The sequence below is a fragment of the Zosterops lateralis genome (genome assembly GCF_965231275.1).
Source record: "Zosterops lateralis genome assembly, chromosome: 10".
Lineage (NCBI taxonomy): Eukaryota > Metazoa > Chordata > Aves > Passeriformes > Zosteropidae > Zosterops > Zosterops lateralis.
The window spans coordinates 11,046,469-11,074,142 of record NC_139770.1 but is presented as its reverse complement, the minus strand read 5'-3'; the positions used below and the strand labels follow the sequence as shown (position 1 = coordinate 11,074,142).

At 47.8% G+C, this 27,674-nt stretch overlaps 1 protein-coding gene across 1 annotated transcript in view; it reads left to right on the top strand.

Annotated features, from left to right (window-relative positions):
* The window catches only part of P3H2 (prolyl 3-hydroxylase 2), a gene marked incomplete at its 5' end in the record, with an annotated part of 63,803 nt that extends 37,340 nt beyond the window's left edge, over window positions 1-26,463 (top strand). The window contains 14 exons of the mRNA XM_083868652.1: window positions 10,140-10,286; window positions 11,207-11,396; window positions 14,098-14,229; window positions 15,342-15,484; window positions 16,886-16,975; window positions 17,453-17,493; window positions 17,973-18,067; window positions 20,792-20,919; window positions 21,486-21,581; window positions 21,671-21,821; window positions 22,342-22,459; window positions 22,621-22,696; window positions 23,624-23,764; window positions 24,289-26,463. Coding sequence (XP_083724778.1) covers window positions 10,140-10,286; window positions 11,207-11,396; window positions 14,098-14,229; window positions 15,342-15,484; window positions 16,886-16,975; window positions 17,453-17,493; window positions 17,973-18,067; window positions 20,792-20,919; window positions 21,486-21,581; window positions 21,671-21,821; window positions 22,342-22,459; window positions 22,621-22,696; window positions 23,624-23,764; window positions 24,289-24,381 — 1,641 coding nt within the window. The 3' untranslated portion in view covers window positions 24,382-26,463. The remainder of the gene's footprint in view (window positions 1-10,139; window positions 10,287-11,206; window positions 11,397-14,097; window positions 14,230-15,341; window positions 15,485-16,885; window positions 16,976-17,452; window positions 17,494-17,972; window positions 18,068-20,791; window positions 20,920-21,485; window positions 21,582-21,670; window positions 21,822-22,341; window positions 22,460-22,620; window positions 22,697-23,623; window positions 23,765-24,288) is intronic.
* Window positions 26,464-27,674: the final 1,211 nt, after the last annotated feature.

Here is a 27,674-nt window from a genome sequence, read left to right as displayed (position 1 = left end):
ACTGGGAGCTGACACATCCCACGCGTGTCATTCTGCTAATTCTCGTGAAGGGAAAATTGCACCACTGGGAGGACCTACTCTGCATTTCTGTAGGTTCTTTACCAAGGCAGGATTAGTGAGAATGACTGGAAGCCTCAGCCAGTGGAAGCACAACCCCTTAGCTTAAGTCTCCCTGCCTTTGTTCTCCAAGCAGGTTTGCCATGGGTCTCTCCCATTGGATGTGGGTGTTTGGCAGCCCTCCTGGATGGGCAGCAGCTCCTGGGCAGCTCACAGGGTAAAAGTGATGCTGCAGCAGCAGCAGCAGATCTTGTGATTTGGTGCTAATGGCTCTATAACTCCATTACTGTGCCTTTATAGTTTTTTTTTTTAAATACACTAATTAACCAGCAGTTTGATTTGATGGCGATACTCTGGGCTCTATTACAAGTGGGCAATTGTAACTCAACATCCCAGTGGGCCCCATGGCACAAAGGAGGGGTTTGAAAGCTCTGCTCTGTGCAGGACATTTGGCAAAGGCTCCTTCATCCCACCCCTGGATCGAGTGTCCTGATAAGGGGATGGAGCTGCAGGGCTTGTTTCACTCCTTCGAGGAATGGCATTAGGAGGCAGCAGCCCTGGGGTCTGGTTCTGATTTGCTCTGAGACATCAGACTCCTTACCTGCAGTTCAGGGAAAATGATACCTCTTTGCAGGGGCCTCACAGGGTTCAGCTAAGATTAATAAGGGAGGGAGGGGAGATGAAGTATCTCTGGCATTTTGTTGTTACTATGAATGATGGAATGATGTAGAGTGAAGCCAGGGCATCTCTGTGAATGATCACTGCATTTGCCTCTTGAGATCTTGCTGTGCTTTTTCCTTACCTTCTACTAATCAGAACAAAGTTAAAGTTTGTAGTAGAAGGGCTCAGAATCCAGCATTTCTCAGTGTCTGAAGAAAAAGCAGCACGTTTCCTGGTGTAATTAGCTCCAGGCTCTCAGGAAATGAAGGCTGTCTAGCTGATAAGTGTTTAGTAATGATTACCAAGCCAAGGCTGGGGAAAGCAAGCAAAGGGTTTTCATTTCAGAAGCAGCAAATCTAGCTGAGACTTGTGGTGTGTGTCACGTATGGAGGCAATTGTCCAAGTGCTATGTGGCCTTGCTCACTGGAGCACGAGCCAGATCTGCCCTGGTGTAACTCCACAGGAGCCTCTGGAGCTGCACCAAGAGCCTGAGCAGCAGAGCACACATCTCCATCCTGTGCCCCTGGGCTGTCAGAGGTGTCATTCTGGGGACTGGTGTTACTCTGCTCTCAAAGCCAGCAATTCCTCCCTCAAATTAGTAACAGTGCTCATCAAAGCTGGGGGAGCTGGAGGGGGGTAAGAGGCACATTTGCACGGGTAGAATTACATCCTCTCCAAATGAAATACACGTTTCCTCAGTGGTGCTGGGTAGCTTTTGTTCTGTGTGTCAACTCTTATGAAAGGGAACCTCTCCCCCAGAAATTTCAGGGTCAGATTTTGCAGAGAACGTGTCTGGAGGTTGCTCTGCTGTGAAATCAACACAGTCCATCCCATGCCAGAACACTCATCTTGTCAACAACCCTTGGGACCTGATGTGCTCTCAATGTTCTGGATGAGCAGGTGTCTTGAGGACCCCTTCCCCTGCCCTGTTTCATGTCCCTTCATTTCAGAAGATGAATTTTGGTGGGAAGCCCTATCCCTGTTTTATTCAGATGGGTTTGAATTTTACAAACTTTGAGTACTGGAGGACCCTGAGGAGTTTTGCAGTGCTGCTGCAATGCTTCTTGCCTTCCAGTTGAATCAACGTGTACTTTGCAGTTCCACATTTTCTGAAAACTCCAACATAGCCTAGTGGTAGGTCTTTCTCAAGCACGTGTGTACTCTGGTGAAAATAATGTACTGATGTCTTAAAATCTCCCAAATCCCTTATTTATTGCAGCCTGTATAAATGAGTTCCAGAAAGGATTACACAACTCCCAGGAGGACAGGTCCATCAGTGGCTTTTGAGCACAGTGGTCCAGAAGCAAATCCTGGTTCAGGAAGCCTGAAGCTGCTGGACACTGCTGACAATGCTGACAATGCCCTGTGTGTGAGGGTCACTGTGTACCCACTATGTCCTTATGCCTTGCCCACAAATGTCCACCCCTGGCCACTGCTGGGGGAAGATTACTGGGATAATTGAACCTTTGGATTGAGCTTGGCAGCCCATACAGGCAGTGTTCCTGGCAAGATCTTTGCTTTTCAGACCAACCAAGATTAAATTGCAGAACTATAGATATATTTTCACTTCTTCCTTATACTCTCTCCCTTTCTCTGCAAACTTTGTTTCCAGTGCGGTGCCTTCATGCTGGCCCACTAGTGGTGAATCAGCACAGAAATTTCTTTTCAAATATGGCAGTTTTCTTCAAACCCGCCTAAGGCATAAGCTGAGTTTGCTTTGCCTGGTGTCAGTCAGTTCCCCTTGTGGTGAGTAAAGCCCACCCCCAGTCTGTAGATCTTATACAGACTTTGCAAAATGCTTGAATTGGAATCTGATGGTTTATTTAATCAGATCTGCAGTGCTCTAATGTTTATCACCACATGATGGTTTCCATGAATTCAGCATCTGTCAGTCATTATTTGCTGGTTTATGACTTGAACCCTGGAAAAGGTATTCAAGAAATATTGTGTCTGGAGAAAGTGTGAATTAAAACCATTTCCTTGAAGACTGTCAAGAGTTTTGGGTGAGAGGGCAATGCGTAGATATGGTGTGAGTCTGTTTTCTTGTAGAAATTTATGGTTTGTTTGCTTCTCCCTTTGCTGCCCTATGACAGATCAGGGCAGGGAGTGATAACCTCTTCCTCAGATAGCACAGTCCTGTTTGCAGCCCACCCTCAGGGCTCTGCACTCTGCTTTTCAAACTAAAGCCCTGGTGCTAATACTGTAAACTGAGCATGGTCACTGTCCGAGTCAGTCAGCACCTTCTTCAGGAGAAGACCTTTTTGTTGCCCAGGGGAAAGGCAGGGAGGCAGGGCAAAGGCTGGCACAGGCCTTAAGCCTGTTGACAAAATTCCATTTACAGCATAAAAGGGCTGCAAAAAACAAGTATCATTTATCACCAGGTCAGTGTGGCTTCCTGGCTCTGGGATGGTGGTGGAAAACCATGTGTCCTGAGAAGGGCGTATTCTAGGGACGCACGTAGCTGTTTGGATGTTGTTAAGTAGCAGCAGACAAGCCTATGCATCTGCACAGGAAACTTTGGCTCCCAAAGGGCATTCAACAGCTCATCATGTCTGACTCTTCTAAGAGGTGCTGAGCCATTGCTAAACCTTAGAAAGGGAGGAAAGTTTCTGCTGTAAGAATTTTTGTGCTTGTCTCAGATTTTTCTGTTGTGTTTTTCTTAAGTGTTTTAGTTATTACTTCCATAGAGATACCAGTGTGGAGACAGCTGGGACAGGAGTCTGACCCAGTTATTGATCAGTGCGGCTTGATTAGTTGCAATGTCCAGGGAGGCAGGATGCTGGTGACAATTCACATCTAAACTGCAAAGCTGCTTTTAATTGCCTGCCACGTTTGTTTTGTTTTGATTTTCCCCTAAAAGGACGAGACCCTCCTGCCTGGATTAGCAGAGGCCTCCCTCATTCCTTGCCAGAGTGTTCAGTAAGATTCACCTTTCTTCTCTCAGGCATTTCCATGACTCTGGGGACTGCCTGCCTCTCAGTTATCAGTCATTACATCAGATGAAAGCTCATTATTTGTCTAACAGACGGTGGCCCACAGAAGTGCTGATGGTCCCTGGGGAGGGGATCATCAAATCCTGCTTGTTCCCAGCTGCTCGATTTCATTAGCTTAAAATGCCTGGGCTAATCTTTGATACTTTTCCAGGTGAGCAACAACTCAGGCTGACACAGGGATGTCATAGCAACAGGAGGAAGGACATGCAAGAAAAAATTCTGCTGTGGAAAGCCTGGCTGGTTTCATACTGTCCATCTTTTAGTATCAAGTACTGCTTGTTGGCATTAGTGTGTGAGTGTATTGCTTCTCCCATGCTACTCATCTCCAAGGGCACTGGTTAATTGTCTGGCCAATTAAGGAAACTCTGGCATGTAGGAGTTTCATGAGTAACCATCTGCACAGATTCCTGAGGCCTGAATACATCCCACCTTTTCCTCATTGAAAATACAGTTTCACACACAACCTAGCTACTCTCAGAGTTTGTTAGGCAGAACTGAGTGTCTGCACAGGACAAAATGTGGCTGAGAGTGTATTTCACAATCAGTCAGATCAAAGGTTCAGTAAACACAAACACATTTCCCCCTGCTTGCTCTGCAGATGAATCCTGCAATGCTTCAGTGTGTTGGAGATTTATATGGGAAGGGTCCTTCCTGCTGGGAAGTGGTTTTGCTGTGAGTTAATGCTCTGCTCCTTGTGCAGGATTTGTTACACAAGTGTGCACTGAAGCATGTAATGCACAGCCAGAAACGTGTGGAAATCTTCATTCTTACATGCCTGGGAACAGTTCAAGAGGAGCATGTCAGAGAGGAAAGGAGGGGACAATGTAAGGGTCAATCTAATTTGCTTTCTCAATGCCAAATGGCCCTTTCAGACAGGGTTATGCAGTCAGTCTGCTCAGCATGGACTCATGCACACATAAAATAATGCCAGCATGGCTCAAGTGAGAGATTCGTTAAGAAATAATGATTTCCGTCTTCATGAATTGAAAGAATTTTTTCCATGAAGAATATTAAGTGGTGTTGGTGTTTGGTTATAGATTTCTAGGTATCTCCCACTTTTGTGGGAGATAATTCTTCATCTAGTTGGCTCATTTGACCACGTACCTACCAATCCACATATGTTTATGTCCTGAAAATTGATTGTTGGAATACCAAAAAACCCCAAGCTGTTTCTGAATTTCCTTTCTCATGAGAGATTTTCCCTGTGCCAATTCTGCAATCTGTTCTGTTTTGGATTTGGGTGTACCAGAGCGATTGGTAGGCAGCAGCTCACAAGCTGGGATGGTCTAAGAGGAACTGTTCAAAGCAGACTAGAGGTTGTCTTCATTTTGAAAATGAAAAAACCTCTGAAAAGATGCATGTGGAGCTTCCAGGAATGCATCATTATTGCTCCCCATCACAGCAGTAGCAGGGGTAGGAGGCAGCCCTGTTTATCTTGAGTTGGAAGCCAAGAAACTGGTAGAAGGTTTGGGGAGCAGAGGATAGTGTGGTACTGAACTTAGAGATGGCTTCGCACCTTTGGCTCATGGTACCTATTCCCTGCACTTGATGAAGGTCCTTTCCTGCTGTGTGCTTGCCTTGCTCTCTGGTTTTGGTTGTTCTGTGGGGCCAGTTGGTGCCATAGTGGGCTGCAAACAACTCAGGCATCATTCTGCAAATGTGTGACCCATCAGCAGAGGGAAAATTTCCTGATTAACTTCTCTGGAGAATTTCTTCTTTCTTATTTGCAATAATTAAATAGTTGAGACAAGGTCACAGGCTATTTATAGCCATCTCACAGCTCCTTGCTCCTACTCGCCTGGGCAGTAAGCTCTGCACAGACACAACGAGATTAATCCTTCATGACACTGAACCTTTTATTTCCCTTGTTGTGCTTGCAGGCTCCAGAGCCTCCTTCCTCTGTAGACCCCAGTGCACTAAGCCTTCAATACAACACAGCAGCAGTGGAGCCATGGAAAAGTTTAGAAAAACATTATCTGTTCAGCAAACCAGGGATTGTCTGCAAGGTTGGAGACTTTGGTTTCTAGGTTAGCTGAATGGTTTGAAATTTTTCGTCACAAGCTCTATGCCAAGTTCATAGTCTGCAATTAACTGAGGTTTTGTGCAGGTAGGTCCAGTCCTGGCATGGCAAGAAATGCTGAGGGATCTGACATATTTTCCAGTACATAAACCTTACTTCTGTTCCCCTCAAAGTAAGATATTTTAATTGAAACTGTATTTTATGTGATGAAGAAACCTTAATATAGAAACAGGTTGGATTGGGACAGTCTGACACAGAATGTATCACAGCTGCCAATATCCAATATTAAGTTCAATGCAATGAGAACTCATGAAAAATAGTCAGAGGTCTTGGCTATATCCTACCTGTGACTTCTCATCTCAGGCAGTCATAATCCGTATTGCTTTGGCTACATTCTCTCTAAAATCCTCTGACTCTTGCACCTCTTTCATCCTTGTTTTTGCCATGAACAGCTCAGGGTGAGCTGGGAGCAGCTGAATACCTGTAGTTGCTCTGGCTGCAGCTGCTTCCCCACGTAAGGTGCAGTGTGTCGGTGTTCAGCACAAGCAGAGTGGTGGTGGGAGGGCAGCCCTGGCTGCATGAGCAGACTGTAAAGCTGTGCAGTGCTTGTCTCACAGACCTGGCACCCTGCCTGTTCCACTTCCTTATCCCCACTGCCAAGTTCCAGAGAGCAAACTTAAAGCACTGCAAGTTTTGGGTCACTGTAGCTGAAGCCATGGTGCTGCTGTGAGGCCTTTTCCCTAGGGAAGGGGACAGCAGTTTGTGCCAGCTTGCTGAGCATCTGGCATGAGAGGGGCTTTGGTCAGAGTTCATTTGTCTGCAAGCAGTGAAGGCAAGTGTGAATTCAGAGCATGTGCCTACATATGGGGCTGAGCCAGTCTGAGCTGTTAGGGGAGGGTGTTAGTGATGAGGTGAATCCCTTGTGTTTCCCTTTAGGGGACCCAGCAGCCAAAGTGGGGGTAAAATCCAGCAGCAAGTTACACATGTTTCAGTGAGACAGCTTGTTTCTTGAGCCCAGCAGGTTGGTGACTGTGGCATCACAGGTACAGATCAGGTTGCTCAGCATGAAGTTTGCTGGCTTAAACACCTTGACAGGTACCAGAATGACAATGAGTAGTAAAGGTCTGTTAGTGTTGTGTCACCATGCAGCCCATGAAGACTCCATTAAGGATTTTCTCAATGGTTATAAGTGAGAATTGAGTTCAATTGTCTAGTGATGATCAAGGTGCTCACTCAAGGTCCCTTCTCCAGCCTGTGTTTGTTCCTGCACAGTGCTCCAGTTACAGCAGCCTTCCTAGTCCAAGCCACCTCTGCAGGCTGGAAGCCACAATCCCACTGAAGCCCAGGCCAGCACTGTCCCAGATGGGAGTGAAACTGAGCATTTGCAGTTTGCTGAAATTCTTTAATCTGAAGTTCTGCTGCTTAAAATATTTTTTTCCTATTTTTCTGTAAGATGAACCACTTGAATCTCATTGAGGAAAATAAACATTTTCCAGCATCAGAATCCAGCAGCACTTACGTGTTGTGTTTTCCCCTTCTCAGCTCTAGATGTTGGCATGTTAAGATCAAAATGGACAGGGCAGGGTGTTCCCAGTGCTCTCTCAGTGCTGATGCTCTGATTTCTCATGTCTTCTCTGGCTGAAATACACAGGGTTTGGTGCAAAGCTGCAGCAATGGTCCAGCCATCTCATTCCAGTGGAGTGAGCAAGCAGACCTTAGAGCACATACTGAGGTTGTGAGTCTACATTTGTCATTTTTTCCTTGCTGATTTTCATTCAGTAATTGTTGTGCAAAGATCAAGATCTCCTTGAGTTATGTGCTTGCACATGCTTATTGCCCCCAAGTTGCTTGCCATCCAAATAAACAAAATTACTACTCTGTGGGAGAAATGCTATTATTTTATTGTCATTAGTTAAAAACAATGGAAAATCAGGCACAAAGAAAACAATTTTTTTTTCCCAGTGGCTGCACAGTGAGATTGTGACAGGGCCAGGAATGGAGTCCAGGTGTCCTGAGTCCCAGCCCAGACCTTTAAGCACCAAAATATCCTGCTCCTTGTGAATTCAGAGTGTTTTGGCAAAAGTTTCCCCAGAGTGTTTCATAACTAATGTCAGAGCTAGACTTTGAATGTGTCTTACCAGTTAGGAATTTTGCTTTTATATACACTCACCCACTTAAAAGCTCCCCCAAACTAAGCAGCTGTTGGCTTCTTTGTGTTACTTGAATGTTTCTAAGGCAAATATGGAACATGATAAATTGAAAAGCGTTGAGTTGAAATGTTCTGTTTCGAGTCCACTTAGCAAACTCCAAAGGTCATCTCTGCTGTGTACAGCCAGCAGGACTAGACTCAGTGTGAGCCTTGTTTAAAAGGGATTTTCTGTTGTCTAGAAATCAGGCTCGACCTGTGTCACAGGGGTGGATGTCATCCAGAAGAACTAAGCCCATCTTGGGATCTCTGACAGGTTTAGACAGCTTCCTGAAAAGGATCTAGAACTAAGGGGGAAAAGGACATCCCACAGCAAACTACTACAGGTTGTGTCTTGACGGACCCTTCTGAGAGGTCTTTAGTCCCATTTAAATCTGCACAGGCAGGGTGCTGTTTGTGAATAGAAATCTGTGATGTGGAAGAATGCAATTCCCCCAGGCAGCTCAAATAGTGGCTTCTTAGCAGTCCTCTGGATCAGGTCAGCAGCTCACGTCTCCAACAAATCTCTTGTTCCATCTTGACTGTCTCTAATTACCAGCTGCAGTGGCATTCCCACAGACACGCAGCAGGACCTGAAAATTCCCTTTGTGAGATGCTCTGGTCAGTCCTTTATCCCACATCCGATGGGTCCAGCTGCAATGAATTTTTCCAGAGTGGAACTATGTTGAAATGATCTGTTTCAAAATGGAACGTATGTTTCTGAATAGGAATGTATTTTTTTAAAAAAAAATAAAACAAACAACAAAACAACTTGGGCTCTGAAGGCATTTTGTTTTTTATGTGCTGTCCCAGTTAAAAATTTCTTATAGTCATTTTTCATGCCTGCTGGAAAGCCAAGGGATTATTATGGAGAGTGGTGTCCTCTGGAAAACTCCAAATGAAAGACTGGAATAGATGTTGTTTTTGCAGTAAAATCTGGCTTCCCTGCACATGTTGTCAGTACAGAGATAATCCCTAAAAACTTCTGAAGTTTACACAAGGCAGATTTTTTGCGTTTCTGTGGGCACTGCAGCACAGCTGTGCTTTGGTGTGCAGACCTGGGGAGCAGGCTGGGATGCTGTGGCTTTCACCTTCCTTCTGGGGATATTCCTGTGTGCTTCTTGGGCTGGCTCTGCCCTAGAGCCTGTCTGCCCTGCTACAGGATGACAGGATGTGCAGCTGCTGCTTCCTGCAGGTCTCTGTTCTCATTCTGCTGGTGGGGTTTGTCTGCTGTGTGCCTGTGCAGGTGAGCTGCTGTGCCATGTCTCATGGATGTCCCTGAGCTTGCTGGCCCTGGTGCCTCAGGAACAGCCTTGCAGTAGTGGCACAGGGCTTGGGGTAGGTTTTGCTGTCAAGGAGAACACTTGGACACAGCCTAGCCTGGGCTAGCACTAGCTTGGCCCTGGCTGACAGGTTTGGGTCAGGTTGTTGATGTATCCCAGGGACCTGACTGCAGCTTGCTGGTACTCAGTGGTGTTGGCTTTCTTTCAGAAGGAAGTATATTGGAAGTATATTCTCTCTCCCTAGCTGGTGCAGAGGTTTCACCTGAACATCTCTTCTGCTCCTGATGCTCCCAGCAGCTGCCATGGATGTTTAGTACTAACAGTTCTGTTTGTTTATGAGGCTTTCTCCAGGGTGAAACTGATGTCTGGTCTCAGTTCTGAATCTCTAAACCCAAAAGAACTTCATATATCAAAATGAACTTCTCTTGATACCTCTGCCACCATCAGCAGAGTCTGGTCTTTTGCAGCTGTACACAGCTGAGCTTAATAAATGGTCCTCAGTCCCCATCTCCAAGCAATAGCCCTCAGCCTGGACATAGCTCAGCCTTCAAGGCTTGCAGAGAGAGCAGTCTTTGCAGCTGCTTTCCCCTCCTCTCTCCATCTCATATCTCATGAGAGTATCTTTCCACCTGGGACTGTTCAGGGGGTTGGAGTAGCTGAGTTAAGAGGATGTGCTGCTGCAAAACAGGCTGGATCCCATCACCATAGACCATGTGGCAGTGACTGGTTCTCAGGAACTCCAACTCTTTCCATTTCACTTACCTGGGGCTTTCCTCTCAATTCAGCTTTTTTCTTTAGCCTCTGCATTCAGGTTCTCATTGATTATCCCATCATTTCCCAATCCAGTGGTGTCAAAAGGCTGTCAGAGGATGCAGCATAAACTGCTGTGTTCACCTTCCTACATCACCCGTCTCACTTGGTCTTTCTCACCCTTGTTACAGCTGAACAAGCTGGAGGAGGCAGCAAATGCAGCTCACACCTTCTTCATGGCAAACCCTGAGCACATGGAGATACAGCAGGACCTGGAGAACTACAAGACCACATCAGGGAAGGTCAGCCTGATTGACCTGGAGGCCAGGCAGCACATGGTGAGTCTGAGATGAAGAGGTGCCCAGCTTAAGTGTCAGGAAGTCTGGAGAGGAAAGATTAGGAGGCCAAGAGAGATGAACCTGTGAATGGAGAAATTCTTACCAATACAGCAGAACAAACTCTCAGCATTTTCACTTAAGGCAAGCCTGCTCCTGCCTTCTCTGGGCACTCTGCTCTTTGTTTGATTGCTACACCCCCAGCCTGGTCCCTCTATTCAGGGAACTCTGGGGTCATCCATGTCAGTGAACACACACCAGCAGACAGCTTTGATAGAAGCCTCCATGACAAATGTCAGCTCTTGTGTGTTTCCTCCATTACAAACCTTGGCTCCTGTGTGTTGCTTTTGACCTGAGTTCTCCCACCTGGCAGGGTACATGCACAGGAGTGGCTGTGGTGCTGAGGGTGCAGAGTGGCAGGCAAGAGAGTTTCCACCTCCACAAAGCAAAAGCCCAAGTCAAATGCCAGGACCAATCCCAATTTCACAAGACTCAAGGGAGCAGGAGTGGTTGTTGGCTGCAATTAATGGAGGTGTTCATTAGGGGCCATTCTAAGAAAGATCTTCCTAGATCAGAACCAATCTGTTCCCTTGGCATTCAGTGTTGTCATTTGGTGCGAGGGTAAAAACAAAAGAAATTTTTTTTAAATATAATGCATAATCTAGGAGTGGCACTGAGGATTCTCTAGGTATGGAGGGGTTCAGAAGAGCATTTAGGCAGGTTTATTAGGTTCCACTGGTCCAAAAGTCCATCGATGGCTTAAACATTGTTTGGTACAAGTAGTGATATCTGATAGGTATGTGGGGAGATTGTCCTGTCCCTGTCCCTTCTTTTGAGAAGCATCTGCAGGTGGCAAGGGCAGGATGCTGTGCTCCAGGCAGTGTAGCCTGCTCAGGTTTGTGCTCTGCCCACCTGCTTTGCAGGAGGACTACAGTGCTGGAGTGAGGCACTATGACAAGGAGGAGTATGAGCTGGCCATTGAATTCCTGGAGCGTGCCTTGAAAGGATACTACTCTGAGGATGAGGATTGCCAGATCATGTGTGAGGGACCACAGAGATTTGAGGAGCACGAGCACCTGGACTACAAGGCTGGTCTCTATGAAGCTATTGCAGGTGAGATCTTTATGCATTTTTAGAGTTCTCACCCTTGGCCCTGAAATGTTTTTAATTATTGAATTTGGGCCTTTGGCTGGATTTGTTGAAGTGTCTCCCCTTCCATCTCTGCTGCTGGTGAGAAACGCTGCAGGAGGCACCTGGAAGTGCAAACTCAGAGGACAGTGAACTAGAACATGTAGTTTTGGTCCTGAATAGAAGCTGGGCTAGAACAATTGCATTTCCAGATGCGTGGAGCATTTGCAGCTTTCCGTTTGAGCTGGAAGTTTAGGTGCTTTATCGTAAACTGCTTCCGTTTCCCCTGTACACAGTCTCGCACACCTCCCTGGAATCTAGACATGGCTGGCCTTTGTTTATGTTTTCTGTTTCTGAGAGCATATGAAGAGAGCAGCAGAGTTTTCCTGGCCATGTTCCAGGTGGCCAGGAAAGTTGCCAAAAAGTCTCGTAACATGGATTTTCTCCCCATCCAAAAGGATGGATTTGTCATTAGTGGAGGCCCACCTAATTATGATCTTGACTGAAATCTCTGGGGGAGAATTGAATGTTGCTGTGTAATCTTCAGATTTGCATGTGTGGCTCTGAGCCAGAGAGGATTAAAACAGTTCATTCTCAGTAGAAATGAGATTACATTTAATTAGTCATAAGGGAAGGAAGAGCAACAAATTAAGGTTTGTTTGGTGACAGAAATCTTATTTGTCTGCTTATGGTCTTGGAATTGCATCAAGCCCTGAAAACTTACTTCTTGTGTGGAAAATACTTCCCTCAGATGCAGACTGCATTTTGGGTTTGCATAATTCTGTTTGTGTCGAGACAGGAAATCTAATTGAAACAACCAAGAGGAGAAACCACCAGCATACCAGATGGGAAGCTGCCCTGGTGGGGTTTGTTTACCCATGCAGGAAATAGAAGTGTTGGAAGGGCTGCCTTGGTACCAGTGTGGCTGTCAGCTGACCAGCCCTGCTTTTAGAGCCTTGACCAGGACACCAGGACACACATCAAGGGAGCAGCCTTCAGTGACAAAGCAAACCCAGCCATCCTTCTCACTGAAAGCTGCTGCTCTTCAAACAGGGCAAACTGTTCCTGTGCTGTGCAAGTGGAGTGCAGCCCCAGTGAACTGAGGTGCTCCTGTGCTGGCTCATCCTGAGCACAGGCAGGGCCATGGTGTGGTGGTGCTCAGAGCAGGGCATCACCTGGGAGGGACAACAGCCCTGCAAGTGCTGTGGCCTGGCCATAACAACCCCAAACCCCAGGACCATTCAGGCACCCAAAGAAACAGGGAGTTGAGGGAGGGAAATAAGATCTGTGATGCAATTACTTTTCTGTAGGAAACTAGATGGTTCCTTTCAGGACAGCATAATCCAGAGTTCATCCCTGGTTCAAGGCACTCAGGCCCAGAAGTTTCAGTAGGGAGTGGGAGCACGTAATATACCAAGAAAAGAGAGTTTAGGTTTCTTCAAAACTCATTTCTCTTTTCAATCCCAAACTGATTTGCTGTGCTGCTGCTTGGGGTTGAAACACTCTCACCTTTTCCCCCGAGGGACAGATACATTTCAGTGAATTGATTCCAGTCTATAAGGCTTATTTCTAGGGCACTTTTGACAGTACCAAGAAAAAGCAGTGCTTCTCTGATGGATTGATTTTTTCAGATCTAGGATGCTTAAACAGGTTTAAATTACAACAATATGATTTATGTCCTTTCCCTTCTTGCTTTTCTTAATGTAATACCCTGGATGTGTATGGTAAGTCAGATAACTACTCAGACTACCTGTCAAGAGCAAATAGACACTCTTCTGAGTTTCCACTTGATTTCATTGCAAATTCCTCAGGCAGTTTTTATGGCAACTTTAAGAGATGCTTTGGTAGTTGAGCACATGGTTATTTTCAAGCCTGTGTTTGTTTCTTAAAGTTTTTAATAGTGTGCAGAGACAAAGCAAGTGAAGTGGATTCATAAGTACATTGCAGCAAAGGCTCCAAAATGGAATCAGATGTCAGTGTTGGCTCTGAAATTGTACAGCTGGTACAGCGCCTATACTGTGAACTCCCACCAATTAAGAAACTTCGTTAATGGCAATGTTTACCATGTGCTTGTGATTCCCTGGGAGATAGCTCATCTCTGAGAAGCAGCAAACACGGGGATTTCTGCTTCCCAGATTTATACCTTGGACCTTTCAGACTGGCCTGGCTTGGCCAAGCTGAGAATCTGTACTAGCCTCTCATAGCTAAACCTCCCTGTGCCCTCAGGAGCTTTCTGCCTGCAGGAAAGGAGAGCATTAAAGATGAGCTGAAGGAAGGGAGTCTGGAGCTGGATTTCATGTGGCAGCACATGTGGCCACCTTGTCTTCACATCACTGCTTGCTTTGTGTCTCCTGGGGTTGAAGTGCCACCTGCCACCTGCAATCCCTGCTCGCCACCAGCTTCCCGGGCAGCAGCTCCTGCCGCACAAAAGAGATGCTCAAGCTCCCTCTACAGTTGACAGAAGGAGGAAGGCGTTTCTTAGAGGGGGCAAAAATGTAACTGCAACTCTCAACTTGGTTTTGGGGAGGAGCCTGAGCTCTTTCCCTCGGTGCGCACTCACCTGCCAGGCCAAAGCAGTGTGAGTTGCACATCCTTCAGCTCAGGAGTTTTAACCTCTGTGCATCCTTGTCAGCTCAGACAGTCACCATCCTCAGCTCAGACCACCTTCTCCCTCTTTCCCTGGCAGATCACTACATGCAGGTCCTGGCCTGCAAGCACGACTGTGTGCGGGAGCTCGCCACGCGCTCGGGACGGATCTCGCCCATCGAAAACTTCCTCCCCCTCCATTATGACTACTTGCAGTTTGCCTACTACAGAAGTAAGGCTCTTGTACTGTTTTCATAGCATCTGCTGAGTTCTGCTCATTTTTGTACAAATTGTTCCATGTGGGAGTAAGGCAGTTTCCCCCGATGTCCACACTACAGTGATGGAGAGGCGTGGTCTGAAAGGGAAGCAAAGGACATTGGAAATTGTCTCTTCAAAAGTAAGACTGACTGAAATACAATAAAATTACAAAATAGTTTTATGAAGGTATTTTAGATCATCACTCAGGTTTTAAAAGCCAAACCTTTAGCTTAAAGCTATTCTCTAAATAAATCATGCTTTTTTAGGGTCCTTTCATTTGTCTTTTGATAATAAAATTTAAAATCCTTGGGATTTATATGTTTCACATTTTCTGAAATGAACTGATGGATTTTCTAAATTAATATATAACATATAATATATAAGCTTATCCCAAGATGCCAATTTTTGCCAATTACCAAATATTTTAAGATTCACAGTAAAGTTGCAGGATTGGGCAGCATGGCAAAATGCCAGGGGTTGGCAGTGCTAAAAAATAATGCCAGTTGTGTGGTTCTGTGTGCTGTTTTATTATGTTCTGTTACATAAAAGAAAATAGAAATCTGCAGAAATCTGCTCTCTCAGGCTTTTGCTAATAACTCTTTATTGAAAAGGACAGACTATGCAAAGGTCAAAATTTCTATTCAGGCATAAAAATTCTTCATCCATCAACACAATAGGAAGAAAGCAAGAGTCAGTTCATGTATGGTGTACAGATTTCTTTATTTCTCTGCTCAGTTAGAGGTTTACTGTGGTGAATAAAACCCCCTGGGCCCTGAGAGATGCTGCACAAGTGAGAAGCAGTTTGATGCCAGACAGTATCCACATCCTTCCCATCCAGCTGGATCCAGTTTGGATACCGTCTGGTCTGTTCATGATGGCAGAAAAGTCTTGTCTCTGTGCTTCAGTTTCCTTGCTGGAGAAATGGAATAGTTAAGATGAAGTGGCATCAAAAGAGCTCTGTGAAGTGCTGGGCTGCCACTTTAGCTGATAGAGAGCTCAGGCTATGCTTCCCTCCCTGCAGAGTCCCCTCCTGGGCTCTCTGTCAGCCCCCTGTGCCCCCCTGACCACTGTTGTGTTGTCCCCCAGTTGGTGACTACGTAAAAGCCCTGGAGTGTGCCAAGTCCTACCTGCTCTTCCACCCGGATGATGAAGATGTCCTGGAGAATGCAGGTTATTACGAGGGTCTCTTGGAAGGTACAGTGGATCCAGCCACCATCAAACCCAGAAAGGTGAGTGACTGACTCCTGAGAGCTCTTGGTGGGAGGCTTTAACCAAAAGATCTGCTGGAAATAAAAGCAGCTTGGCAGCTTTCCCCAAGTGGGACCACTCTGAAAAGAGAAGCAGAAGTGCTGGGCTCACTGGTGATTCTGAAGTGGTGATTTTCAGGGTGTTCAGAGTCACTGGTGTGGGGGAGAAGCTGGTGAACAGGATCTGCTTTAAATGGGGACTTCAGCCTAGTAAAGGCTGAGCAGGGGCAGGGAGAGCAGTGACCAGCAGTATAATCCCTCCTCTTGCCCAGTGCTCTGGAGGACACACAGAGGAGGAACACAGTGAAACACTGAGCAAAGGGCAGCATCTCCTCAGAGAGGGCTGAGAAATATTTCCTCAGGGAGGCTGGGATCTCAGCAGTACTCTCAAGTCTCTTAGCTTGGAGTAGCCTGTTCTGCAGGGAGAAGCTCCGCTATCACAGGGTTAGGGTGAGGTCAAATAACCAAACAGTGTGTGTTCCATCACCCAGCAGGACAGGCTTCCTCTCCAGTCTGGGCAGCCTTTATCTGTGGCCCTAGGGCTGCCTTCCTCGCCACATGGAAGTTCCTCCCATCCCATCCCAGCCCTGCTCATTCCCCTTGCACCATAAGTAGAGTGTTGGCAGAAACTGTTTTTTCCATTCCTTTTGGAATTCCTTGACTTCCAGGCAAATGAAGGTGAATTTGGTAAAGTCCTAAAAAGTAAAAGCAAAATTATAAAAACAAAAGCAAGAAAAATTGTTGTTTTCCCTCACAAAATGAATCTAGGAAAAAACCCTGAAGTTGACAAAAACATTTAATTGTTTACAGTGTTTTGAAGTTTTCTGTAAAAAAAATGAATTGATTTTTGCTTTGCAGAATCATTTTCTAGGAGAAATACCAGTGTTTTGCTTGCAGATTTTTCATTCAAAATAAAGCCCTCTGATGGACAATTTCCAGCTGGCTATGCTTTGTGACCCCCATCCAAGCACTGTGAGCGCATCCCAGGGCCAGGCCATGGGCTCCATGTGGGGAACTGAGGCACAGCCCAGCCAGGGTTCCTGCCCCACCAGTCTAAACTTGCCTCCATTCTGCAGCTGGGGTTTTCCTGGCCAGCCTTTTGCCCAGATATTTCGAGGCTCTCCAAGGTGCTCAGGAGTTTCTGCCAGCTATGGACATGTGTTTTAGGGATTCAGGCTTCCTAAATGAGTTGCTGATGTGAGTTCTGTCATGTGCTGAGCGGCTCAGCCTTGTGCCTGGGGTCACTCCGAACATCCCTCACCCCAGAGCAGTCTGCGGCATTGCATGGAAACCAAACCCCTCTGAAGCAGAGGTGCATTGCCACTGCCTTGTAAAGGCTGGGCTGGCCATGTGCAAGTGCTCCTGTTTCCCTTCTCTCTCCAGGAAGCCAAAACACTGCTGCGACGCCACAAACTGGAGTCTCACCTGCTGCAGGTGGCGGCGGCCGGCCTGGGATACGCCTACACAGAGCCGGTAACGCCTGCTGTGCCCTGCCCAGGGCCCTCAGGGGCTCACAGCTCTAGGAACAGCTCCCCCCTGCCCCTCTCCTGTAAATCCTCTCTTGTGTAGGTGACTCAGGAGCTCGGGCTTGGCCTGGTTTGTTCTCTATAGGGAAATAGTGATGGCAAAGCAAAGAAGGCATTCCTGGGGTGAAGGAGAGGCGCATACAGCCTCATCCAGCTCTCTTGCCCTGGTGTCTGAGCTTCAGCCACTGCCATGGTGATGGGGTGGGACAGAGATGCCTGGGCAAGCTGGGCTTCCTAGGTACTTGTCACACTGTGCCAGTTTGGGTTCACATTTTCAACCTGGTGACCTCAGGTCATTGCCCAAAGTTATGTGGGATGGAGCCAGGGGGGCTGGCTGATGTCCCTGGGAGTCAGGCAGAGCAGGTAATGCCCTGGCTTTGGCTGGAGTATTAAATTAAGAGGTTTGTCTTCTCTTTTCCCACAGAACTACTGGAACAGGTACGGTGCCCGCCAGGATGAGCACAGGTGAGCCACAGTCACCCCAGCTGAGCTGCAGCTTCACCACTCCCCACGGTGGGATCAAGGGGATGTGCTCATGGTGGGGTACCAGCTGCCACTCAGGGGTACTGCCCATCCACCCAGCACACCATCACGCTTGAATTAGGGCCCTGTGCCCCTCACCATTGATTCCCACAAGAATCTTACTTGAGCTGAGTGCCTCAAAGCCAGCAGTAGTCTAGAGGGAACTTGATTGACGAGGCAAGTGGTGCTGGTCAGATTTGTTGGTGTGTGTGCTTTGTTGGTGGAAACTGTTGCTCCCATTAGCAGAAAAGCAGTGTTTGCCATAGAACAGGGTGAGGGCTTCCACTTGTGTGGTTGTGACATTTGTACAAAGTACTGACTTCCTTGGGGTTTTTGTGTATTAGTTCTCAAAGGGTGCAAAATTGAAAGTCCAAGAACTTGTGGCTAAGGTCATGATGTTCCTCTTCTCTTTTTCTCCTCAGTGTCCCATCAAGTATCAGCAGTGAACCAGAGGATGGGCCCCGGCTGTCCCTGACAAAGAAACCCATGCCAAAGCCAGATCGAGAGCTGAAGGAGGGTAAGGCTGATGAAGATGTTTCAACAAAATCAGGAGATTTTTTTTTTTTCCTATTGCTAGAGACTACAGACTGCAAAGACTGGCCACTGAGTGGCCACTCCTATTTAAGGGAGTTCAAGTTTTGTTTAAGAGACAGAGAAGTCTTCAGTGCTGCCACAGCCTTTCTGGGTGTGTGCATCCCAGGACACTGCTCTGCCCTTGGACTTGTCTTTCCCACCTGCTGAGCTACTCAATACAGAGCCCTGAGATGTGGAGCTGGGAAGGAGGCTGGGTCTTCCTCACCATGGGGAAAGCAAACCAGCAAACAGTGGTCTTTCCTTTAGGTTCTCTTAAAATCAACATGTTCTCTGTTGGCCAGGCTGCAGAAGGATGGATGCTGGAAGCATCCTGTCCTGATGCTTTCTTAAATGTGCTGGATCACACCATACTACCAACCACTTCTCTTTGCACACTGGCTTGTGACTTTGTGTCTTAGCTCACATGAAATCACTTGTTTATAAGCCTGTCAGCAGACATTGCAACTGATTTCAGCACATATTCAGCAACCACAGAAAATACCATAACATCTTCTACTAAAGACAGGATTTTTCCCCTTAACAATTTTGAAAAACAATATTGTAGCCAAGCACCAAAGCAGAATCCTTGCTGCAAAACAACAGGGTCTCAAGCCAGGAGGATTCTTGTGTCTCTAGTGAGCCAGCTCCACAGCAGCAGGCAATTAAACCTCCCTGTAATGCAATGGGTGGTAGTGCTTTTTGAGGAATTTCACAGTTTTCCCCAGCCCAAGTTGTGTTCAGAGTGTTGTTAGCCCTTCTTTAGCTGTACATAAAATAGGCAAATACCACAGGAAGATACCAAAGATCTTGTTTAAGCCAAGAGCTGGTTGAATTATATTTGTTGGCCTGTTTGCTGTTTATAACCAAGTAATTTCAGAGTCCTTCATTCTGTTTTTATTTCTTTCTATGTGCTTATTCTGGTTTATTTGCAGAATGTTTTTGTTTACAAAGAAAACTGAAGCAATTCAAAAAGAAACTGGGATTCTTGTCTATCCAGCTGCTGCCTTTCTCTGTTGTCTTTTTTTTATTTCTCTATTTTCACTTGGAAAAAGAAAAGGCTGAAAGAGAAAAGCCTATTTTAATTTTGTACTCTTCTGTACTTCTACCCTTCCCCCCTTCCTCCTTTCTGCCAATTCTTTCACTCCCAAAAGTCCATAGAATTCCTCAGTTTCTTTGTGGTGCATGGAATTCCTCAGTTTCTTTGTGATGTTTTTCACAGAGCACAGACACAGGAAACAGGTCTGTCTCTCTGCTGGTGCTTAGAGCAGGCAGAGGCAAGGAAAGCAGGTGGGAGCACACTGTCAATGTGGGACAAGGGGTCACTGTCCATGGCACAGAGCTGCCCCACTAGTTCCCTGGGAGGAACAAGAGGAAATGTTGGAAGGGTTGAGTGATGCCTTCCATGTTCATCCCTCATGTGCCTGTGGCTGAGGAAGAACAACATTTGAGCTGGAAAACTCAGCCCTGTGTTGGAGCATGCCAGGAGTTTGGATTTGAGAATTCTGATTCTGATCCAGCTGCATTTGCAATGAGTGTAGTTATCAAGCAACAGAACAGCATAGTGAACACCAGAAACGTCCCATCTTCCATTTCCAAGAAACCTAACTCTTCAGAAATAAAGCTGTGGGCTAATGACAGGGCTCTGTGGGCCTTACGTTTTCTCCATAGGCCAAGGAGACCTGCCAAATACACAGTTTTGACTCAACAGACAGGAAAAGTAAAAGTTACAAAAGCATTGTCACTGAGAAGTTTCCTTGTGCCATATGGTGAGAGGAACTCTGCAGCTCTGTTTCCTCTATTTCGTTGCCTGTCTATGACAACAAATAATTTTCTTCACAGTTTAAATGTATTTAATTTTTCTCCTGAAGAAACATCTGGTTTAAGCTTTTATCGTTACCATTTCTTTCATTTTCTTTCTTTGAGGAGATGCGTGTAAGAGGCTTCCAAAGATGGTGGTTTAGGGGCCTTGCTCTGGTTTTCTATCACTCAAATTTGATGGGGATGGATTGAAACCTCTCATAAAAAACTTGCAGGCAGAGAGAGGTAGCTCAGAGGCTGGATGTGAGGGATGGCAGGGACAGCCATGGCAGCTCCTTTGCTTCAGTGGAGGATTATCCTGAGAGTCCTCTGGTTCACCCACTCCCTGCCCTACTTCTTGGAGGAGAGCAATCCTTGCTGCAAGCTCAGTACCGTGTGAGGTTTTCTCTGTAAATAGAAGACAAAAAACACTGATGACAGTTGCAGAGAGTGCCTTTGCATGCCAAGCCAGCAGCATCCACACAGCAGTGCAAAAATGCAATGGGAGCAAATACAATGGGAACCTACATTGGTGTTGACAGCTGGGCTGGAGAGCCAAGTTAGCCACTGTCCCTGTCTCTCCCTGTGTCCCACTGGGGTTTGGTGTTTCCAGGCTGTGCTCCCTGCATTTGCAAGGCAGCTGTTGAGAAGGTAGAAAATGCTGATGCTCCAGCAGCAAATTGATTTCATCTCCTTGTGTTCCCTTTGCTTCTGTTTCCTTTGTTACTGATGGGAGCCAAACTCTGCTCTCTGCTGTGCAGCTCTTTGCCTGTCAGCACACCTGGGTGACTTCAGCTGGCCTGCAGCCACTGTACAAGATGTCAGCAGGGCCAGGGCATGTTCAGTAGGATGGCTTTGTGTCTCTCCTCAGGGGGCCCTCTTCTCTACAGCGATGTGAAGTTTGTCTACAACTCCCAGCAGCTGAACGGCACCCAGCGAGTGCTGCTGGACAACGTCATCTCGGAGGAGCAGTGCCGGGAGCTGCACAGGGTGGCCAGTGTGAGTGGGCTCTGGCCCTGGGCTGAGTGTGACAGCTGAATGTGTGAGCAGCCTCTGGAGAGCTGCTGGGTTCATGCCTTGCTGAGTGTTGCAGCTGATGGCAGGATGCCTGTGGAGAGCAGGTGGATGCTTGTCCCCAATGCACATCCATAACTGCAACACGGGAGCTGCTGCTCTATCCTGGGCTGTTCTTAGGAACACGCTGCAAGACAGAGCCTGTGCAGAAAGAGCTCTTTCCCCATGCTATAACAACCCCAAAGGATGCTCATCCACAAGTCTGGTTGAGTCTTCTCATCAATGAGTCTGGTTGAGCCTTCTCATTCACCTTTAACTGACCCTGGGAAGCCTGGAGGGTGCCTGAACATCCCCAGTGGGGAGGTGGGTGGTTGATTATCTGTGTTGATATCTGTGTTCACAGAGAGCTGCAGCTCCTTTCCACCCCAACTCACCTGGCCCAGTGAATGCAGCCCTGGGGGATTTGGGGAAGAGGGTGCCATGTACTTCCATTGCAGATCCCTCTCTCTTGACAAACCAGTTCACTCCTCATCTGTATTCATGTCTTCCAGGGGATCATGCTGGCTGGAGATGGTTACAGGGGCAAAACCTCCCCCCACACCCCCAATGAGAGATTTGAAGGAGCCACTGTCCTCAAAGCCCTCAAGGTACAGCTCCCTCCTCCTTCTCCTCTCCTGTGCCCTCCCTCCCAGTCTGCAAAATGCACTGACGTCTCTTTGCCCTTCTCCTTGCCCAGTATGGCTACGAGGGCCGTGTCCCTCTGAAGAGTGCCCGGCTGTTCTATGACATCAGTGAGAAGGCTCGCAGGATCGTCCAGTCCTACTTCCTGCTCAACTCCACCCTCTACTTCTCCTACACACACCTGGTGTGCCGCACCGCCCTCTCTGGTGAGGAGCTGGGGCTGCCAGTGGAGCAGGGAGGATGGGAGCATTCAGCCCTCCATGGGGGATTTATGAGTGGGGGTCCCAAGCTCAGAGTAGCTCTGTTTTGCTTAGTGCTTAAATTGGTGGCCAAGTACTGGGCAAAGTTAGCATCCCACAGCAGCAAAAAGTAGTCACTGCTGTACCCAGAAAAATAATTTCTGCAATGTCTCTTGGTTTTCATATCTGCAACTCTTCCTATTTTCTCCTTCCTTTTCTCTTGCCTCCTCTTGTCTGTCCCTTCTCCTTTCCATCCCAGCCCCAGCTCTCCATCTCACTTCCCTGCAGTCAGGAGCAGGCAGAGCTGTGCAGATCTGAGTCCTCAGATGTTGCATTTTGTCCCCAGCCATTCCTTTCCTCTTCTCACCTGTGAACGCCACCTAGTATGGAGTCAGGGTAGTCTCCCACCTCATGATGAGACCCCACAGAGCATTTCCATCTCATCCATCCCTTCTCCTTCCCCTTTCCTCTGCATGATCCTGCCTAGGCCAGCAGGAGCGAAGGAATGATCTGAGCCATCCCATCCATGCTGACAACTGCCTCTTGGACCCCGAGGCCAACGAGTGCTGGAAGGAACCTCCTGCCTACACCTTTCGGGATTACAGGTAGGAAGGAAGGGGAGGAATCTCCCTAGGGACTGCTCTCCCTCTGGCTGTTCCCCACCCATGTCTCAGTGGAGCAGTGTGGGATCTGTCCAGAAGGTGGGGGTCAGCCTTGAGACCTCCCCAATATTTCCCTAATCAGGGTTTCTCACTTCCTTCCCCAGTGCCCTCCTGTACATGAATGCAGATTTTGAAGGTGGCGAGTTCATTTTCACCGAGATGGACGCCAAAACTGTGACAGTGAGTTGGTGCTGTGGGCCAAAAGCTATTCCTTAGCAGTCCATGCTCAGGGCTCTGGGCTTCCCCGGGCAGCCTGTGGCTCCTCCCTTGCAAACAGCCCATACAAAATCCTGCTGCAGAGGTGCACAGACCATCTGCTCCCTCCCTAGAGGCCTTGGCAAGCAGGAAACCTGCAGATTAGGGGTTCTCCCACCCCCAGTGCAGGCAGAGGGATGGCTGGTAGTTGTCCCTGCCTGGAGGACAGCTGAGCTACCACCCCATCTTGTGGTCAAACATGAACTGATGTCTCCATAGAGATGCAGTGCCTGATCCAGGTCTCTTGTTCCAGAGTGGGTCACAGTGGTGGACATCAGACCCTGAGAGGGTTGTGGCTCAGGCATGAGCCCTCATCTCTGTTTGTGGCCATTAAAGAAGCTGGGTAACCACTCTGGTTGGACAGAGGTCTGGGCACCATGCTGAGGTCTCTGGAGAAGCTGGAGGGTAGAGTGTGTCTACTTAAGTGCTTGAGGGTTGATTTGGTTGGCACTGCTGCTCCTGAGGTCCTGCAGGGCTCTTGTGGACTCTGCCAAGAGAAGAAAGGTGTTTCACAGCCATGCCAGGCTTACCCTGAACCTCCCTGGAGTTGTCACGGCCCCATTCTGCTCTAGGTGGTCACCTGTAGGCTTTGCAGAGACTCCATGCCATTGTGTCCTTTCTGCACGATGTCTGCACAGCAGGAGCCAGCTTCAAACCTCCCTATTTACCCCACACATTTCTTCAGCCATGCCCAGAGCTGTACATGTGCCCCAGAGCATCTCACCAGGTCCTGGAGTGATGCAAAGGGATGCCCAGTGAGGTCCCAAGGCTTGGAGCATGGTGAGCCCAGCCACAGGCAGTGTGTGTAGCCGTGCTGCTCCTTGCCAGCCTGGTTGTGCTGTTTCCCTGCAGGCCTCCATCAAGCCCAAGTGTGGGAGGATGATCAGCTTCTCTTCAGGTGGTGAGAACCCCCATGGGGTGAAGGCAGTCACCAAAGGGCAGCGGTGTGCTGTGGCTCTCTGGTTCACCTTGGACCCTCTGTACAGAGAGCTGGTGAGTCCCTCCATGGTGATGTCAGGGGAGCCGGGGCATACCCAGCATCCCACAGGAACCAGGACCATCTTATTTTCTCCAGTCCCAGTACATCTGTTTTCCCCCCATTACACCCCCCACAGCAGCATTCTTATGACATGAGCTGGTGGCCCCAGGACAGGTTTTTTGTGCCAGTCCTGGTCCTGGGCACCCATTGCCTTTGGCCCAGGAGGTGCAGTGCTGGGATGGGGTGCTGAGTGGGGTGTGGAAGGGCTCTGCAGGGCTGGGCTGGCCATTTCTGACACCTAGTGGCAGCAGCTTGATGATGGGGAACTCCTGCAGAGCCATCCGCAGCTCAGAGTGCTGTCCGGAGTCCTGCTGCCCAGCAAATCCTCACCTCATATCCCAGGCTCCCCACATCCTATACTGCTGTTCTGGGGTAAAATCCTTGCTGTGTGTCCTCCCAGCAGCCTGAGCCTCACTGGATTAGCTGGAGCAGGCACTGAAGCTCTGCTGTTACCATTTCTTCCCTTCCCCTCTTGCAGGAACGGATCCAGGCAGATGAAGTGATTGCAATGTTGGACCAGGAGCATCTAGGACCCAGTGAAATGAACATCAACCCAAAGGATGAGCTATGAACTAGGCCAAAGACTTTTAATATTAAATATTTATTTAATATTGTTAATCTTATTAGAACCCTTCTATTTTTGTACAGAGATGCTGTATAAATTAATAGGTTAATATGATTGTGGAGTTTCAGGAGTGCTTCTTCTGTATTTAGCACAGCTTTTGCTGGAATCCTCATCCCTGTGCCAGCATCTTCTTGTGGGGCTGGCTCTGCTTCCAGCATTCCCTGTTTTTCTGTAGCACCTCTCAGGACTCATTCAGGCCCACTCTACCCCCTTGGAGAACCTATTTTTTTTTTTCCTCAACCAAAAATAGCTGCTTCTCTTTAGCATCTGCTGGAGAAATTCTCAGGTGTCCTAATGCAGGAAAAAACTGGAGTTATGACTGTCCCTCCCCATTCGAAATATGCCTTTTAGGGGAAAAAACAAAGGAAAACCCAAGTCCTAGCAAAATGGAGATACCTCTGTAGCCATGCAAAACTGGTGTTTGGGCATTAATTCTAATCAGAGCTTCTGGAAATCAGCTGCTGAGCAGTGGCATGAGCTGTGCACAGACATGAAGGGATGTGATTTGCAGCTGACTCTGGTGAAATAGTGTCTGTCACTCATGTTCAGTCCCTTCTCTTGCTAATGGCCTGGGAACATGAATGATGCTGCTTCTCACTGCATCCTTTGAGCTTCCAGCCCACTCTGCTGCTGGTAGAACCCAAACTTTGTAGCCATAATTTCTGTGTCCCTGTTGGAAAGCAGCTTAGGAAGTTACAGTGCTGTGGTGTTGGATGGTCACAGTGCAGCTCTGTACTCTGGATGTCCTGGCTGCATCCTCCCATTCTGGCAGTGCAGAAGCAGCAGGTGTTCATGGTGTGGTAGTATCTGTTTGCTCAGAGTAGTTCTGACCCAGCCTGAGGATGTTGCAGGGAAAGCAAATAGTCAAGTAACTGCTGCTAAGCCAGTAAATCAAGCCCCAGCCATTAAATTTAGTCCTGTGTGTGGGATCAGAGCAGCCCCTATCTCAGTCAGAAAGGCACTGAGTCACAGAATTGCTGTCCCAGACATAAGGACAGCTTTTATTTTGACCCAATAGCTGCTGCTGCTGCTGGAACACAGTTCCTAAAAGTCAGGTTTTAGCAGTCTTCATTGTTGAAATTACTGCAAGGTTGCAATCTATCCACAGACAACATTGCAGGGACCTTTGCTGGAGTTTACATCCTTGAGCTGCTTTGCTCAGCTCCCTGCTGCATTGCCTCTTTTATCAGCCCTCTTCTGCTCCCCTCTGCCAGTTTTGGCATTCCCAGCACTTAAAATCTGCAATAGAGAATTGTCTTTTCTCTTTGCTCCTGTAGCTTGTGCCTGTTCAAACCTCCCAGGCTCAGAAGCCCCCTCTTCCCATCCAGTCACTGGCTGCAAAGGCTGTAGACAAGGACTGTCCTGCTGTAGAGACCTCCTCAAAAGCTGGTCCTGGGCAAGATAGAGGGGGACTCTGCATACAGAAAAAGAAATGTCAAATCTGTGAAGAGAGAACTATTACCACCCAGAAAATGTTGGAGGAGTCATTTGCTGCACCTCCTCCAATGCTGCATCTGCAGAAGAAAAGGCTCTGGGCATTTTTAAGCCACGAGCATTGCTTATTCCTTTGTTGTTACCTCCCTTCCTCATAGACTGTTGAAAAGATTTATCAAGTTGACTCCCCAAAGAACTGCCCACAGATCTCTGCCTTCAAAGAGCCTTCCCTGCTTAAGTGCCTTTTCTGTAAATACTCAACTCCATCCCCCTTTTCAAACAGCCAGAGGGAAAGCTGGGGAGAAGAAGAAGAGGGCAGCTGTTCACTTTGGAGAGCTGACCCCTGTTTCATTGTCCCTCCACGTGCAGCACTCTGCTGCATCCAAGGCTTGATTCTGAATGCTGCACCTTCCATGTGGGTCTGTGCTGCCATCCCCCAACCATAACTGCCTGAGTGCATCCTGCAGAGCTCCCCTCAGTGCAGCCCCACCCTCCCAGGGATCCCATCAGCTGCTTCTCCTGCAAGGAGGTGCAGGGGCTGGCACAGGTCATGGTCGGTTTGTTGCTGTTGTGATTTGCCAGAGCTGTGTCTAAATCCAGGGAAAATAAATGAAACACATCTGGGCCTGTCTTCGTCTTTCTTCAGTCAAGTATTAGGAGAGACCGGGGAATTTGGAGTCTACTTCATGATGGTACCTGTGCCTTTGGGGTTTCCTGCCTTAGCCCTTAGAGCACAGCCCCCTCTCTGTGCTGGAGCAGCGTGGACTGTGTGGGTGCTTTTTGCCTGCCTGTCCATCTGCCTTGCTCTGTCCCCAGCTTGCAGTAACTCCCATACCATGGGCCTGCTCCAGGCCCTTTGGTGAGCAGGAGGGAGTCACAACCCTGTGCCCTGCTGGGGTGTTCAGGGGCACCTCAGGTGAAACAGCCTTGGTACAGAGCCATGGAGCAGCCTTGGGGGGATGCATCATTTCAGGGCTCATTGCAAACATCCCCCAGGAAGGGAGAAGACTCTGGGCTGCCTGGGCCGTGCCTTTCACTGTGCTGCTCTGCTACTGAGACCTGCTGGCAGCCTGGGCCAGGCTGAAGCCAGGAAATGGGAATGCAGTGAGTCAAAGGCATTTCTCCTGTTTGTTTTTCCAGTGCTCTGCTCTGGCAAAGTCTAACTCAGAAGTGGATTTATATTTCTGCTGCAACAGCAGAGGTGGGTGCCAAGTTTAGTGGCACTCTGTAGCCTCACAGGAGGAAGTCACAGAGCTCTTTGGAGTATGCACCAAAATACAGCAAAGGTTTTTGCATCTGTTGTATCCAAGTGGGATGGGTTGCCACCCAAGGTGGCTTGGACTGAGAAATGAATTTTAACTCTTGGATTTGATGTAGGGGCCCTTACTCCATGTGGCTGCTGAAAGCTTCTCCAGCCAAAAGTTCACCCCTGAAATGTCACCTGAAAATAAGACTTGTGGATACTTACAAATCCCTGAATCTATAATCAAGGCTGAAATAGCTAAAGCTCTTTATGTCCAGTGGCTACAGTCTAAATGAACTTGGATATTCCATAGGCATTGGCCTGAGAGACTTTCTGAGGCATTAATTTAAAGCAACTGAACCCTGCCAATGTTCTTGTGCAGGCTTAAGGCCATGTGGACAGTCAGCCTCCAACAACTCCACTGGATGACGAGTAATCCCCGTTATTTCCAAGCTGGGCCATGATAAACTTATAAAAGATGGTGTATTTGGACTTTTTGTACGTCCTCTTTATTTCCCAGGCTCTAGACTGACCCCCAAAATGCAGGAGCTCTGATCACCCT